The sequence below is a fragment of the Marmota monax genome, unplaced genomic scaffold (genome assembly GCF_021218885.2).
Source record: "Marmota monax isolate L192 unplaced genomic scaffold, Marmota_monax_Labrador192_F-V1.1 WCK01_AAM20220418_F8-fsc00028, whole genome shotgun sequence".
Taxonomy (NCBI): Eukaryota; Metazoa; Chordata; class Mammalia; order Rodentia; family Sciuridae; genus Marmota; species Marmota monax.
This window is the reverse complement of record NW_026694779.1, coordinates 158,820-173,789: the sequence shown is the minus strand read 5'-3', so window position 1 is coordinate 173,789 and position 14,970 is coordinate 158,820. Positions and strand designations below refer to the sequence as shown.

General features: G+C 60.8%; 1 protein-coding gene across 2 annotated transcripts; it reads right to left on the bottom strand.

The window, feature by feature from the left end:
- Positions 1 to 411: 411 nt before the first annotated feature.
- On the bottom strand, positions 412 to 14,843 carry Tmem43 (transmembrane protein 43). 2 transcript variants are annotated; one of them, XM_046425462.2, is made up of 12 exons: positions 14,646 to 14,843; positions 11,722 to 11,871; positions 10,832 to 10,966; positions 9,862 to 9,956; positions 8,931 to 8,980; positions 8,620 to 8,689; positions 7,946 to 8,016; positions 6,932 to 7,053; positions 6,600 to 6,674; positions 5,636 to 5,737; positions 3,535 to 3,652; positions 412 to 2,519 (listed from the first exon to the last, which is right to left on the bottom strand). In XM_046425462.2, the coding sequence occupies exons 1-12, from the start codon at positions 14,655 to 14,657 to the stop codon at positions 2,317 to 2,319; spliced, it is 1,203 nt and encodes a 400-aa protein (XP_046281418.1). In that variant the 5' UTR covers positions 14,658 to 14,843; the 3' UTR covers positions 412 to 2,316. The 2 variants fall into 2 exon arrangements, with proteins under 2 accessions (XP_046281418.1, XP_058428917.1); XM_058572934.1 differs by lacking the exon at positions 14,646 to 14,843 and adding an exon at positions 14,508 to 14,599.
- Positions 14,844 to 14,970: the final 127 nt, after the last annotated feature.

The following is a 14,970-nucleotide window of genomic DNA, read 5'->3' as shown; positions in this document are numbered from 1 at the left end:
CCTTGTCCCAGTTTTGCAGATGAGAAAACTGAGACCCAGAGACTTGAGTTGCCCAACGTCAGGAGCCACTCAGTGGCAGACTTGGGAACCCAAACACAGGTCTCTGTGTGCGGGACCCAAAGCCACCGCCGTCTGCACTGTCCACTCCCCCACCGCTTCTAGCACATTCTGAAGACGGGTGAAACAGGAGTCATTCACTTTAAACACGATCAAAGCAGAGCAGGTCGGTGACAGTGCTGGGCATCTTGAGTCACTCTTTTAAAAAGACCTGAGACCAATTCAACCACTCAGAGCCACTTGGAACTGATTTCTAGAAATTCACACTGCTCAGTAAAACTTGGTGGTTGAATTGTTTGAACAAATGCAAAGTAACCACCACTGAAAAGGAGCCACCAACTTCAAAACCCAAAATAGGGTAACAGCAAAAGATTCAGACATTTATTTCACAAATTTTATCAAAAATACAAAGATAATACAAATTCCATGGTGTTTTTCCAAAGCTTCCCAATTATTTTAACATTGTTTTGCTATTTAGGAACCATCCTAAAGCCGTTTGTTTAAAACTCACAAGAAAGAAATGGCACAAGCCAAACCCCAAGGATTCCCTATTTAGCTCTCAGCCAACTACACGCATCTCACCTTCAGAGCATTCTCCAGGGTCCACAAAGGGAGTCGGCCCATGGACTAAGTGGAAGTGACGCTGTCTCAGTTGTAAATGCAGACACGTCACCTCTGGTGCCATCTCTGTCTTAACATGGATCCCCGATTTACAGCCCGGGTAGCTCAGAACAAGGAGAGTCACTGGGGTCAGGAGTCCTGACCCTGAAACCCCCCCTGGACATTCTGTTGCAGACAACCACCCCCAGCAAGGACCGAGCAGCTGTCACTGTAACCAAGATGAAGGATGGACGAAGGCTCTGTTAAGATGCGAAGGTTGCGACATACAGCATAAAGGGACAGTCAGAAGTCACGTGGATCCAGTGGGGTGAGTCGGATGAGCAGAGCCAAGCCTAGCAGGCACAGGGTGCTAGAAGTCACTGCTGCAGGCCAGGGACAGCAGCTGAGGCCGAGGCGGGTGTCCTCTGGGGTCACCGTGGAGGAGCCCTTTACTATGAGGCTTCCCACCTTTTCATGAGTGGCTTCAGGTGAACAGGTGGTTTGTGATGTCAGGATTTTCAGAAAAGAAATGCTGCCTTCCACCTGCTGAGCTTCCCAGGTCTTTGCAGAGGGAGAACAAATTCTTTTGCTAAAAACACTGATTTCTTTTCTTTTTTGGTACCAAGGATTGAACTCAGGGGCACTCGACCACTGAGCCCCGTCCCCAGCCCTATTTTGTATTTTATTTAGAGACAGGGCCTCACTGAATTGCTGAGGGCCTCGCTGTTGCTGAGGCTGGCCTCCAAGTCTCGATCCTCCTGCCTCAGCCTCCAGAGCCGCTGGGATGACAGGCGCGCACCCCTGCACCAGGCAGCGCAGTTTTGAAACACTAATTCAAAAGCATCTAAAAGCTCCCCAGTGTCCCGAGGTAATCCCCATCCCCCCAATTTAACACCTTTCTTGCTCTGAATTAATCTCATCTGACAGAGTCCAGGGTGTTTTTGTAACAGTCTGAAAGGTTGATTGTCCAGGAGTTTTTTTTTTTTTAAATCTTAAGACACCTCCTTGTTGGGACAGGAGGGGACACAGGAAGGAGGGAAGTAACAGAGGAAGACCTAAGTTGGACCGTGGCAGGTCTGGGCACTAAGAGGATTCTCCCAAGCCACAGAATAGATGGCAGTCCCAACAGCGTCCATTTTCCCCTGGACCTCTTTGGTGGTTTCCGTTGAAGTTCCAAGCGGAGTCCTGTCTGCAGACCTGGTTTGGGGCACACCCACTTCCCCGGGCCTCGTCGGCATCCGGGTCACCCAGTGCAGCCTAGCAGTGAAGGATGCCTTTGGGGTCGGGGGTGTGACGGGGGCCGTGGCATTTGTTCTCAGGGACGAGAAAGGACAATGACCAGGCTGACCTCTTTGTCACCAGGTCTCTGTGGAGCTGCTCCACATCGTCTCAGGCCCAAGGGAAGGGAAGGGGAAAGGAAGCCGGACAGGGCCCGCGGGGTCACTGTCCCTGAGCTGCTTTTGCCCACCAAAGCGACAGACTGGCAAGACAAGGGGCGGGGACATGTGCACAGAAGGACCCCAAGTCCAACATGCACACGGCTCCAGGGCCCTGTGGCAGAGGACAGGGGAGTGGAGCCCACAGTGCGGGTAGCGCCGGGCAGAGGTGAGGGGACCCGGGCCCCGAGCCCACGAGGGTGTCGGCGGGGCCACGGCCTCCTCACTCCAGTTTCTTGGCTGGCACCCGGGTGCGGGCGATGAGGATGGGCACCAGGGCCAGGCAGCTGATGAGGAGGGCCCAGAGGGGCCGGTAGAAGAGCCAGCCGGCAGCCACGGTCAGCAGGGTCAGCGAGGTGGCCACGCAGAAGGCAAAAGCTTTGAGGCCGATGTTGACCAGGTCCCGGAGGACAGGAAACCAGTCCACTGCGGAGAGGGACAGTCAGTGTGGGGAGCGCAGCAGCCTGGCCCTGGGGCCCTGAGCTGGGTGGCAGGGCTCCCTGTGAGCCACCCGCTCTGCCCAGCACCAGGAAACTCGATGCGGTCAACTCTGTAACCTGGACTCCACGTTGTGACCACCCGAGGCCAGCGGGCAGACATCCCCCTGTGGGGTTGGTGAGACCCCTGCTCCCTGCAGACTCAGGACCAGGATGCCGACTTCCACTAGGACCCAGCTGTGCTGCCCACTGCTCAGGGCGCCCAGTAGGCGGTGAGTCACTGAGGAATGGAGGGCTGTGGGCTCCTGCTCTCACGGGTCCTGCCTGTGGGTCACCAGGACCATGGGCAGCTAGATCCAGAGAGGGGCAGCAGGCAGGTCTGGGGACAGGCGCATCCTGACTCCTGGCCCCGATGGCGGCTTTGCTTGGGCCCTGAGCTCTCCCTGACGTGCCCAGGACAGAACCAGGTCTCCTGGACCCAGGTCAGCTGTCCACGGCGCCTCGAGGACTCGGCCTCCCCTCTCGGGGCCTCGGTTTTGCTGTCTGGGACGAGGGAGAGGGTCCCCCAGCCAGAGCCAGCGGGGAAGGGCTCCTGTGGGGGCCAGAGAAGCCTGGGCAGGGACACACTGGGGTAAGGTCCCCGAGAACCTCTGTCTCCCAAACCAACGGCCCAAGCCCAGAAGGCGCTCCCAGCTCTGACCCCAGACAGGCTGGGTCAGCTCAGCCGGGAGGCCGGCCTCCTCACAGGGCTGTCCCAGGGGGGAGCGAAGGACAGAGGGACACAGTGGGGCCAGACCTTCAATCTCAGAAGCCAGACCTGCCCCTGGGAGGTGGCCCCACGTCCCGCCTCTGGAAGCACCACGTTGCTCACTCGTGACTTCACGTCCATTCCAGGACAGCGCAGGGGGACAGACATGGCCCAGGCCTGGACTCGGCCCCAGGGAGGGACAGGCAGGGGGTGGCCCAAGGGGCCGCAAGACCCAGGCCCCAGGCCCCGCACCTACCCAGGGTGTAGAGGATCCGCGTCATGAGGCTGAGGCCCGTGAACATGGCCATCCAGCCGGCCGCCCGCAGCCCCCACGTCCTCATGGAGTTGCTCTTCTGCTCTCTACGGAAGGCCTCCTGTGGACAGGGCAGGGGGAGGTCACCAGCCGGCCAGCGGGCAGGGCAGGGGCCACGGGGCTGGACCTGAGGCTCGGGAGCTCTGGAGCCCCCCGTCAACCTGGCACAGTGGAGAGAACTTTCTGGAAGGCATAAGCCCTTCTCGGCACAGAGCCTCAGCGCGTGATCTCTGGAATGACACAGAGGGACCCTTCCGGTGCCCCTCAGCAACGGGGACCACTGCCCACCCACCCCGGAGCTGGGACCTGGCGGGCAGCCGCGGCCTGCTCCCTCCACCCACTCCACCTCCAGGGCTCCTGCTCCCTCACCCACATGCCCTTGACCTGCTGGGGTCCCACCAAGACCAGGTCAGGTGTCCTGTCACCTCTGGGCCTTGGCCCATGTGGGTGGCTCTGCCCGGCCATCCACATCCTTCTCGTCCTGGCTTAAATGCCACTTCCCCAGAGCCTTCCCGGAGCCCCGGATCTCTACCAGGCCCCGTCACAATCTAGTAGGTAACATTTACTGCATAATGATATCTGTCATCCCAGGGCTCGGGAGGCTGAGGCAGGAGGATCTCGAGTTCAGAGCCAGCCTCAGCAACAGCGAGACCCTCAGCCACTCAGGGAGGCCCTGTCTCTTAACCCCCTGTTCCCACCCCATGTGGTCGGTCCTGTCTCCCATGAGTCCTGAGTGCACTGCTTGGTCCTCAAGGTGACCCAGAGAGCAGGAACACTTGTCCCCTCTCACAGAGGACACAGACGGTGGAGGACAAGCCATTCACAATCCCCAGGCCCCGCGGGCAGTGCACTGAGCCGGGGGCAGGTGAGTGGCTCCCTGGGGCCCACACGGCTGGTCCCCTGCGCTTCCTGTCCCGGCCTCCTGACTTTTGGGCCTGTTCTCAGTGCCCTGGGGTGTCCTTGGCTCAGGGCCTTTTCTCCCACTCGGCAGAGACCCCACGTGGGGGTAGAGGCAGGAGGCCCAGGGCGTGGAGGCCGCGCACCCTCCCACGGCCAGGGCCTTCCCTGTGGGCCTACGCACTCACACGCCCCACCCTCCTCCCTGCGGGCAGGGCAGGAGAACAGGGCCTGGACAAGGCCTCCTAATTTTAGAAAGTCCCAGGGCGACTCACGGGGTGCCAGGCTGGGAGGGGCGGCCCCACCGTGAAGCCGCTCCCCGGGCTCCTGCAGGAGAGCCTGACTCCCCAGGTCCTGGCCAGGCACCACCATGCAGGAGGGTCACAGGGACAGGGGACAGATGGAGCCAAGGGCCCAGGAACAGGAACAGAGGGTCCCAGGTGGTCCCTGCGGCCTGCTCCTGCCCTCGCCCTCTCTGGCCCCTGATTTAAGGCAAGTGTATGTCCCAGCCAGGGTCCCAGTGTCCACCACCTCAGCAGAGCTGACACACGGTGACTCCTGCCTAGAGAGGGTGACTTCTAGGGCTCAGAACTGGCTCCTCGGTACCCCCTGCACCTTCCTCCTGCAGGACCTCCCTGGTGCAGACGGGGAGAGGGATGCCGATGGCTGTGGGGACTGTCCCAGGGCACTTGCCCCCACTCACCCGGCCCGGATACTCCAGCTCAAACCCCTCTGTTGCCCTCCTGATGGCCTCAAAGGGGCACCTCAGCGTGGCCTCTGCCCCCTGTTCCTAGTGTGCCCCACTGAGGGGCCCTTTCCTATCCCAGTCCCTAAACGGCCCGATTCCTCCAGGGCTGATACCCTCTCTTTATGTGGCCTCTGCACCAATGTCACTCCTTAGGAGCCCTCGATGGCTGCAGACTGGTCTCCGAGTAGGAGCCCAGGTGTCAGAGCAGCTCTCGACCCCTGTAACACCGCGTGGCTTTTTATCCGTCCGTCTCGGTGTCTGTTCTTTCTATTTCTTTTTCTTGCTGTATGGCAGTGGCTACGGTCACTAGCAGGGGAAGTTTCTGGAACAGCCCCTGGGAGGGAGGAGGGGCCGACACACCTGTTCCCCCTCCACGCAGGTGGGGCAGCGGCCACTCACCTCTGCCGAGAAGTCTCCATGATGCAGCAGCAGCAAGGTGTCCCCCGACTTGGTGGAGTACGGGACGAGCTGGTCACCTCGCTGCCTGGCGATCACAGTGACCTAGTCCAAGAAATCAGCGTCAGAGGCCCCTGGGCACAAGGTGAGGACCCCCACTGCCCGCCACACTTGCTCTCTCTGGGACTCCATGGCGACCAGGGAGTGAGTGGGGGGACCTGGGCGTGTCTGTCCCTCCTGGACTCCCCCTGGGCTGTCCCGCCCCCTTCCTTCAGAGCTCCAAGGAGGACCCTGGGCCAGAGGCAGGTGGCGGGCGGAGCAGGGCTGGGCACGTCCTGGACTGAGAGCCCAGGGGACGGCTGGCTGCCACGGGCCCAGCTGAGCCACCCTGCAGCCAGGCCATGTCGAGGTCACGTGGCTTCCCCTTCTCCTTGGCTACAGGATGGAGCTCCTGAGTGCACACCCAGGGCCAGGAACCAAGGCTACGGACGGGGAAGCCACCTGTGACTGAGCGGTTCTTGTCAGACACGATGAGGCCACCGTCCAGGACAATGTTTCTTTCTTTTTCTTTTGGTACCAGGGATTGAACCCAGGGACACTCGACCACTGAGCCCCGACCCCAGCCCTTTTTGGTATTTTATTTAGAGACAGGGTCTCCCTGCGTTGCTTAGGCCTCGCTATTACCGAGGCTGGCCTCCAACTCTCGATCCTCCTGCCTCAGCCTCCCGAACGGCTGGGGTGACAGGCGTGGGCCACCGCCCGGCCTAGACCTGCATTTCTTGGCCTGGGGTCTGGGGATGGTGGCAGGGAGGCACAGAACTCAGTAGCTGCTCAAAAGCAAAGCTTGGGACTGCGTGTGGGCGAGCGTGTGCGTCCCCAGGGGGAGGGGACAAATCGGTCACCACATTCTCCTGGGGTCTGCGCCTGGAGAGGCCCTGACGCCCTGACTTGGGGGAGGCCAGGTTACCACGTGAGCCGGGCCCAGGTCAGGGTCATCGCTGCTCAGTCCCGCGTAGGAAAAGAAGACGCGTAGGTCTCCAACCTGGGGGGAGAGACATGGGAGGGCGTCAGCAAGTGGCCACCTGGGGCTGGGCCTTGGCTCCTTCATTGGCTGGCGGGTCCCTCCCTCCACCTCTGCCCAGGCTGGGCTGTCCCCTCGAGGCCCTGTCCCCTCTGACTCTATCTGGCCACGCGCAGCTGTGGGTCAACACAGGGAGCCCTCTGGGGCAGGAGTGGGCCGCGGGGACGCCGCGCCAGGCCCTGGTCTCCGCTGTCCCCACAGCCCAGGCTGCTCTGTACCTCCGGGTACTTGGGGTTTTCACTGTGGTAGAAAAAGTCGCCCCGGCGAACGATGTCCACGTGGGGGTCCTCCAGCTTGGCCAGGCTCAGGGGCTTGAAGTTGTCGATCTTGTCGATGAGGCCTGACAGAGAGGCCCCGCGCTCAGCAACCGGCCCCGTGGGGACCTGCCACCTGCCACCCCGATGTCCCTCCCACGGTGCCCAAGCCCTCCGTGCGCCACCACCCAGCCGCACCTCGGCGTCCTCACACCTGGCCTCTCCCCCAGGAGGCCCTTCCCAACTCGGGCTCTTCCAGAGCTTCCCGGTGGCCTGTGTCACCCCCTCCCCAGGAGGGCTGCTCTGTCCCCTCTCCCTGCCGGGCCAGTGTCCCCTGCTCTGAGAGTGGCCCGGCCCTTTCCCACTGCGCAGCAGCTGAGCCACATGGTGGACGGGGCGGGAGGCCAAGCCTGGTCACTGGGCACCCCCTCCCTTGGACACTGGGCCCTGCCCATCTCGTCCCCTCCTGGGTTAGGCCATGGGGGTGTCTCGGGGTTACTGTGGCCCGTGGCGCGGCCTCATCCCCTGGGAGCTCCTCTCTGGAGTCCCCGAGGGAGCATGTGACACGCCATCCTCTTTTGGCACAGGGCTGTGCCCGGGTGGGGCCCACAGGTGGAGCCACAGGGAGCCCCGGGGACAGGGAGTGGCCTTGATTTTCTTGGCTGCTGGAGGGACGGCTCCCTCAGAACCTCTGGTCACCACAAATGGGCGTGGCCCAGGAGGGGACAGGGAGCTTGGGCTGTTCCCTGGACCAACCTGGTTTCCTGGGACCTGGCTGGGTGGGGGCGGGTGCTGCGTGGAGTCCCCACCTCCTGGGGACCCGCCTGTCCTCCGGCCCCAGCCCCGAGTAGGACACAGGCTGCTCCCGGCCTCCACCCCCGAGGGCCGGGTGCCAGGGACTGCAGCCCCTGGGAGTGGCCACGAGGACAGGACAGGGCCTGGGGCTGGCACCAGCTGGTCACCAGGGCTGGGACTTACCTGCCGAGAGGAAGAACCTGCCGATCTGGACAAAAGGGGCCGTCGCCGTGAACGACTCCACTGCCATCGCGCTGTGGGGACAGGGACGTTGGTGACAGGGACCAGGAGGGCAGCTGCGTGGAACCCTAGGTGGTCTGGGCTTGGCAGGTCCCACCCAGGGGGCTCCTGAGAGTCCAGAGACCAGGCAGGACAGATGTCTTCCTCGGCCGTCCCCAGGGCTCCTGCCCCCTCACTCTGTCCCTGTCCCCAGACCTCTGGTGGCCCACTGACCACGGCGGGGGCTCCCCTGGACTCGCACCCCTCACTGACCCCTTCCCGCCCTGGCACAGCCCTGACCACGGTGGCCCACGGCCCAGGCCCTAGTGGCGCTCGAGGGACACGCGGGCTCCACCACCCTGTGCGGCTGAGCTGACCCCCCTCTGCGGACACCAGGTCACCAGCCTCTGCCCCAGAGGCCCTTCCTGACAGTCCTCCAGAGGTGACCACCAACAGGGTCCTCCCCTGGTCTGTCCACGCCTGTCCCTTCCCGCCCTTTGGTCAGGCCTCCCGAGGGTGACTCGTCCGTGTCCTGGTCCCTAACATGTCCCATGTCCTCTTCGACCCCCGGGGCAGAAAGCCCGCTCCCATTGCTCAGATGGGGAAACTGAGGCTGGACAGGCCCCGGCCGCGCTCACCTGGGGTTCTTGTGGCCGATCTCTCGGTCAAAGTTTCTGCTGCTGACGACTTCTGACCGCCACTCGGTGTCTGCTCAGGGAGAGGGGACAGCTCAGCCGTACCCATGGCCCCGATGGCCGAGGCCCGCGGACCCTGACCCTGTGACACCAGAGGTCAGGGGACAGCTCCTGGCGCCCCCAGAGGGGAGGACTCCTGGGCTCAGTGCTGTGCCTGTCCCCAGCTCCACCCATGGGTCCCGTCCCGCCACGGGCTGGGGACAGAGGACAGAGGATGCGGCCAGCAGGGCCCTTGGTGGCCGGGCGGTACTCACTGTAGGAGTACCTCGTCTCCGTCTTCGTCTGCCCGTCCTCCGTGTACTCCCTGCAGAGAAGCACAGGGGCCACCTCAGCCCTGTCACCTGAGGCCCCCCAGGATCCGGGCACCCCCAGGGCCATAGGGCTACAGTCCCCAAGGGAAGGAGAGGGTTGGTGGGTCCCAGCCAGAGCCGGGCCTGCTCGGGGCACAGGGCCAGCTCCCTCCATGGACAGCCGCAGTCTCTGGTCAGGACAGCCCTGGGCAGGGCCCACGGGCCACCGTCCCCTCACACCCAGGCTGTGCAGGTAGCTCAGGGGGACTGAGCCCACCTGGCCGGTGCCATCATGCCCTGGACTCCCGACAGGCTGTCAGCGGGAAGGTGACCTCTGCTACCACGGGGGCCAAGGTGGAGCCCAAGGAAGGGAAAGGTGGGCACAGAGGCTGGAACGGGGGGCCACAAGGTGCCAGCGTCATTGGAGACCTGGATCCTGGAACATCCCCAACGTGCGCTCCCTGGGATGTCCCTGGGAGGGAGCTGGTCAGGCCCCTTTCATTTTGGAGCCACTCTGCGGGGGGTGTTGGCCATCCCCAAACGAAAGATCAGCGGCTTTTAACTTTGGGATAATCTGATATTTTTCTGGTACGAAGAGTCTATACTTTGAATTTCAGAGGCTTCAAAATGAAAGGCCTGCTGGGCGCAGTGCCCACGCCTGTCATCCCAGCGGCTCAGGAGGCCGAGGCAGGAGGATCGCCGGTTGGAGGCCAGCCTCAGCCAAAGGGAGGCCCTAAGCAACTCAGTGAGACCCTGACTCTAAATAAAATGCAAAATAGGGCTGGGGAGGGGGCTCACGGGTCGAGGGCCCTGGGTTGAATCCCCGGTACCCCTAAAAAACAAAAGCCGCTGCATTTTCTCTAGGTGCCTGCACCTCCTTTACCGGGCTCCTCACCTGGACTCCTCCGTCTCCACCCACTGGTACATCTCCACGTGTCTGCGCAGTTTCACGGCCGGAAGGTGGACTCCGTAGTTTGGATCAGACAAGAGCTTCAGAAGAGAGTCAAAGGGACCAGAAAATACAGGTGGCCCTCACATCCCCCCAGAAACCCTGGCTCGGGGAGGTGGGCTGGAAGGAGGTGGACAACGGGGACAGGTGGGGGCGTCAAGTGGAGCTGCCTGTCCAGTTCTTAACTCCTGGATATTTTTGGGGGGATACCAGGGGTTGAACTTGGGGGCGCTCAGCCACTGAGCCCCCTCCCCAGCCTATTTTGTGTTTTTTTTTAATTTAGAGACAGGGTCTCAGTGAGTTGCTGAGGGCCTTGCTAAGTTGCTGAATTAGCTGGCTTTGAGTTCACAATCCTCCTCCCTCAGCCTCCAAACTGCTCGGATTACAGGGTGCACCGCCGTGCCTGGGTGTCCCCAGTTCTTAACCCTTAATGCCCATGATGCTGACTCAGAGTACAAGGTCAGGCTGCAGGCCCCACTGCGTCATGCCAACACTCAAATAACAGCACAGCTGGTGTGGGCGGTGCACGTCTGTAACCCCAGTGACTTTGGAGGCTGAGGCAGGAGGATGGCAAGGTCGAGGCCAGCCTCAGCAACTTAGGGAGGCCCTGTCTCCAAATAGAAAGGGCTGGGGAGGGGGCTCAGTGGTTATGTGACCCTGGGTTCAATCCCCAGTACAAAAAAAAAATCATATCTACGACAGCAGAGCTCTGACATCCAGAGTTGTTGCGTTCCACGTGGACTGTCACCGCGAGAGCACCTGTGTGTGACCTTCCTACCACGTGCCAGGCACTGTGCCAAGAGGTCAGCCCAGTCCCAGGCCACGAGTGCACTCCGCGGCCGAGAGGTGGCGTTGGGGGTCACCCCGGTGTCTGTCACCCCCCAGGACCCACCCCAGAGCCTGCGGCAGGTCCTACCTTGGATGTGCGCAGGGCCCCCACAATGTGCACCAGCCTCCCCTCGTTCTCTGGGGCCACCACGTGGATGCTCTCGGGGGACACCACAAGGGAGAGCCCCTCCGCCAGCGAGGTAGCTGTCTTCAGCGCCCGGCCCTGCAGGGGAGGGCAGGGGAGGGCAGGGGACGTCACCTCAGGGCGACCTGAGGCCGCTGCCTTCACACCCGTCTCCCCACTTCCCTGCTGGGACTGAGGCTGCAAGACTGGGCCAGGCCCTGCGCGTCCAGGCTCCCCTCTTCCCGCCACCCGCGGGTTCCCATCAGCCCCGGCTCTCGGCCTCACGTGGGCACAGTGGCCTCCCTGTCTGCCTGGCCTCCCCCTCCCCTTTCTCCACCCCTCTCCTCTCCTCTCCTGGTCCCCGTGGTCCCCACAGGCCTTTCTGACCCTGGCCTCAGGCACTGGCTCAAAGGCCTGAGACCCAAACCCGGACTCAGAGATCCTTCTGCAACTTCTGCAAAATTGCTTTAGAAAGACTTGGTTTTTTTTTTTTTTCTTTCTCTAGGATCTCTGAGCTACTTGGACGTGAAACTGGAATTGCTGAGCCACCTCTGCCTGCCAAAGGAGGGCCCTGCCCAAGAGAGATGCCACAGCGAGAAACACAGGGAAGGGCTGAAGGAACGGAGAGTCGGGTGACCCTGCACGAACACCTGGATCCAACCATGCCTGAAGCAGGCTTTTCAGGAGTCTTGCCTACACCAGGGTGAGGTAAGTCACCACAAAATGAATTTTGATTCCTTCAGTATTATTCTTTCTCTATAAAAATCGAGGTCCTTTATTGCCAAATGCAGCCTCTGGATTTATAGTCCCTGTTCCCTGATACGCTGTGCCCACGGGGACACGAGACATTTTACCTCATTGGTGAAAATTAAGTAGAAGGACAGGAGGAAGGTCATGAGCCCCACGAACATTCCCCCCGAAGTCTCGCTCAGCCGCTCCAGGAAGCCTGGCTGGGGGTCAGAGGTGATCTTGACATGTTCCCTTCTGCTGCCTGTGTTGGAGTACTGAAGGGAAAACCAGAAAAGAAATCAGAATGCAAATCAGCCTTTAAAAATACACTGGATCTTGCTACCCAAACTGTGTTTATTGAGCATAAATTCCATGAGAGTGAGTTTGATCATATATAGTAAAGCCGCAGAGCTCTTCAGTGACCGTCAGTGGGTGTGGATGACAGATCCTGGGGTCTGAGGGGTCCCAGGGCCAGTCCGTCAGCTCACCTGTAGCTTGGGAGGTGGCCCTGTGTGATTTATGGGGACATCTGATAACACTCCTGCCAGCTAACGCCCACATGGCTCTACCTCGCCAAGGCACCGAGCCACCGATACTGTACCCTGGGGCTCTCAGCCCGTCCTGCACATTGGACTCTTACCCCCATTTAACCAGTGAAGACAGGGGACATGGAGGGTTCAGATCATTTGGCCAAGGACCCTGGCCCTGGGTGACGGAGTGGGAACTCACCCAGACCCTGTGCTGTGATGGCTGGGCAAGGCCTGATCCACTGGCCCTGGAGTGGGAGCCTGGATCCTGCCCAGACATGCCCGGCCCCTCCTCTCCCCACAGGCGTCCACAGCCCAGCAGATGGCAGCTGCTCCCCAGAACCACTCCCAGCCTCCACATCCCTGACGCTGCCCCCCAGACCCCCTGCTGGGGATGCCCGTCCTCCAGGGTCTGCCTCCAAGATCCCCCTCCTCCAGGGAGCCCGCCTGGGTACCCCAGGGGAAGGTGGACTCTAGCCCTGGACCCCCTCTCTCACTTGATCTCCTAGTATTGTTGGTGGCCATGACTTGACTGCCACCAACAGGGCTATCTACCCCTCTTCAGACCCCAGAGGAACCATGCCCCTCCAAAAGCCCAGCTCCTCGTTACTGAATTTAATTAAAAATGCATTTCTAGCCCCACATGGTGGCGCATGCCTGTCATCCCACGACTCAGGAGGCCAAGGCAGGAGGATCGTAACGTTGAGGCCAGCCTCAGTGACTTAGCAAGACCTTGTCTCAAAAAAAAAAGAAAAATCAAAAGGGCTGGGGGTGTGGCTTAGTGGTTAAGCACCTCTGGGTTCAGTCCCTGGTACCAAAAAAAAAAAAAAAAAAAAAATACATTTCTAATAATCTCTTTGTCAAATAGCTTGGAAGTTACACACATATTTTCCCTTTGATCCAGCGATTCCACTCCTAGATACTCGGTTAGAATCCCAGCTTCAGGGCTGGGCTTGTGGCTCAGTGGTAGAGTGCTCCCCTAGTGTGTGTGAGGCCCTGGGTTCGATCCTCAGCACCACATAAAAATAAATACAATAAAGATATTGTGCCACCTACAACTAAAAGATATATAAGATTATTAAAAGTATATAAAAATATATAAAATATAAAACATAAAATATAAATAATATAAAATATATAAAACATTAAAATATATATTTAATATATTGAAAATACATTAGAAAAAAAATTCCAGCTTTGCCAATCAATTGCTGTACAACCCCAGGTAAGTTGCTCTGCCTCTCTGACCCTGTTTGCTCGCTTGATGGAAAAAATGTACTCATCACAGGCTGCTGTTAGGCGAAATTCAGTTGCCTGCCTGCTCCACCTTGCTGTCTTCAGGTCTCTTCCTCACCTGGTGAGGCCTGGTGGCCCCATGAACGTGTCCCCAGCTATTGGATGAGCTGACAGGGCTGGGCAGCAGAGGGAGCTCAGATGGTCAATGCTGTTCACTGAGGGGTCAGATCCCAACATACCCACGATGCTCTCTGCCCACTAGGGCCATGGCCATTGGTGCCAGAAGCTAACAGCCCTCCCTCAATGTCACAGTTAGGGATCCCAGGAGGAGACAAACCCAGAGACAGTAGGCACAGTGGGAGGGTCTGGATTCCTCCCCACCCAGGTCTCTTGATCCCCTCTGTCCCTCTTGACACCTTCCCATGCTGCAGCCGCCAAGCTGGCCGAGAGACCCTGGGCAGGTGCCTTCTGCCAGGGAAACTCCCATCTGTAAACTATGGGGAGGTGGTGACCATGAGGTGGCTTGGAGGCCACCCTACCCTACTCCTCGTGGACCACCTCTGGGGACTTTCAACACCCCTCTTCCCCCAGGACACCAGGCAGAGCGTGCCAGGGCAGAGGGTGACACAAACCGTGGCCTCTCAGGAGGGGAGGGAGGCAGCTAAGAGGCTTGGGGACAGAGGAGGGACCTGGAAAGGGAGCCTAACAGGCCGGGGGAGGGCGTGTCTGGGGCTGGCGGGCTCCCAACCTGGCTCCCAAAGCACTTTCACAGAGAAGGCGGGTGACTCACGGCTCCTCAGCCCGCACCCAATGGAGAGAAAGTTCCCCAGGAGGACGGGGCACGGGGAAGGAGGGGACCCGATCGCGCGCAGGAGGACGGGCCCAGGGGACCCAGGGCGGCTCCCCTGCAGCCGGAGGGCTCGGCGCACAGACCCCCGAGGGCGCGGACGGCCCCGCAGCCCACGCTGGACAGCTCCACCGGCGGGACCGGCCTCCCCGCGCTCCGGATGGACGGGCTCAGCCCCCCAGGGCCCGTCTGGCTCCCAGATCCCACGACATTCAGGACCCAAGGTCCAGGAGCTGGGCATGCGGGGGCGAGGCCTCCCGAGGGGCCCGAGTGGGGAAGGGGTCGGCCGAGGACTGCGGACCGAGGAGCCGGAGGCGCTGCACCGGGGGCGCCGACACCGACGTGCAGAGGGACAGCGGGAGTCGGATCGCGGAGGGGACCTGCGGCGGCCCGGTGACGGGGCAGCCTGGGTGTGGCCGGGCGACCCGGAGACACTCACATTCGCGGCCATGGTGGGACCCGGCTCTCCGCCGCCGCCTCGCTCTGCCCAGCTGGAATGACCACCGGAGCGCGGGATCTGGTGGCCTCCCGCCTGTCCTAGAGCTGCAAAAAAAGACACCCGCGCAGAGTCCCAGATCAGGATGAACTTGCTACGGAGTTACCGCCCCGCGGGGACCCAACTTTCCTGCGCTTGCGCGCCGCAAGGCCTTCTGGAAACTGTAGTCCAGGGTCAGGCGCTTCGGCCACAAAAATTTCGACCCGCGCCGTGCCTCACCGGTGCGCCTGCGCGCTGCAAGATTTCTGGGAAATGTAGTTCCTGCTGC

What these genes read in the sequence shown, in the direction of transcription:
- Tmem43 (XM_046425462.2), bottom strand. An exon ending in ACTTAATTTTCACCAATGAG is followed by an intron (nt 10,967 to 11,721) that starts GTAAAATGTCTC and finishes CCTCCCCTGCAG; the next exon opens with GGCCGGGCGCTGAAGACAGC. An exon ending in ATGGAGACTTCTCGGCAGAG is followed by an intron (nt 3,653 to 5,635) that starts GTGAGTGGCCGC and finishes CCCTGTCCACAG; the next exon opens with GAGGCCTTCCGTAGAGAGCA.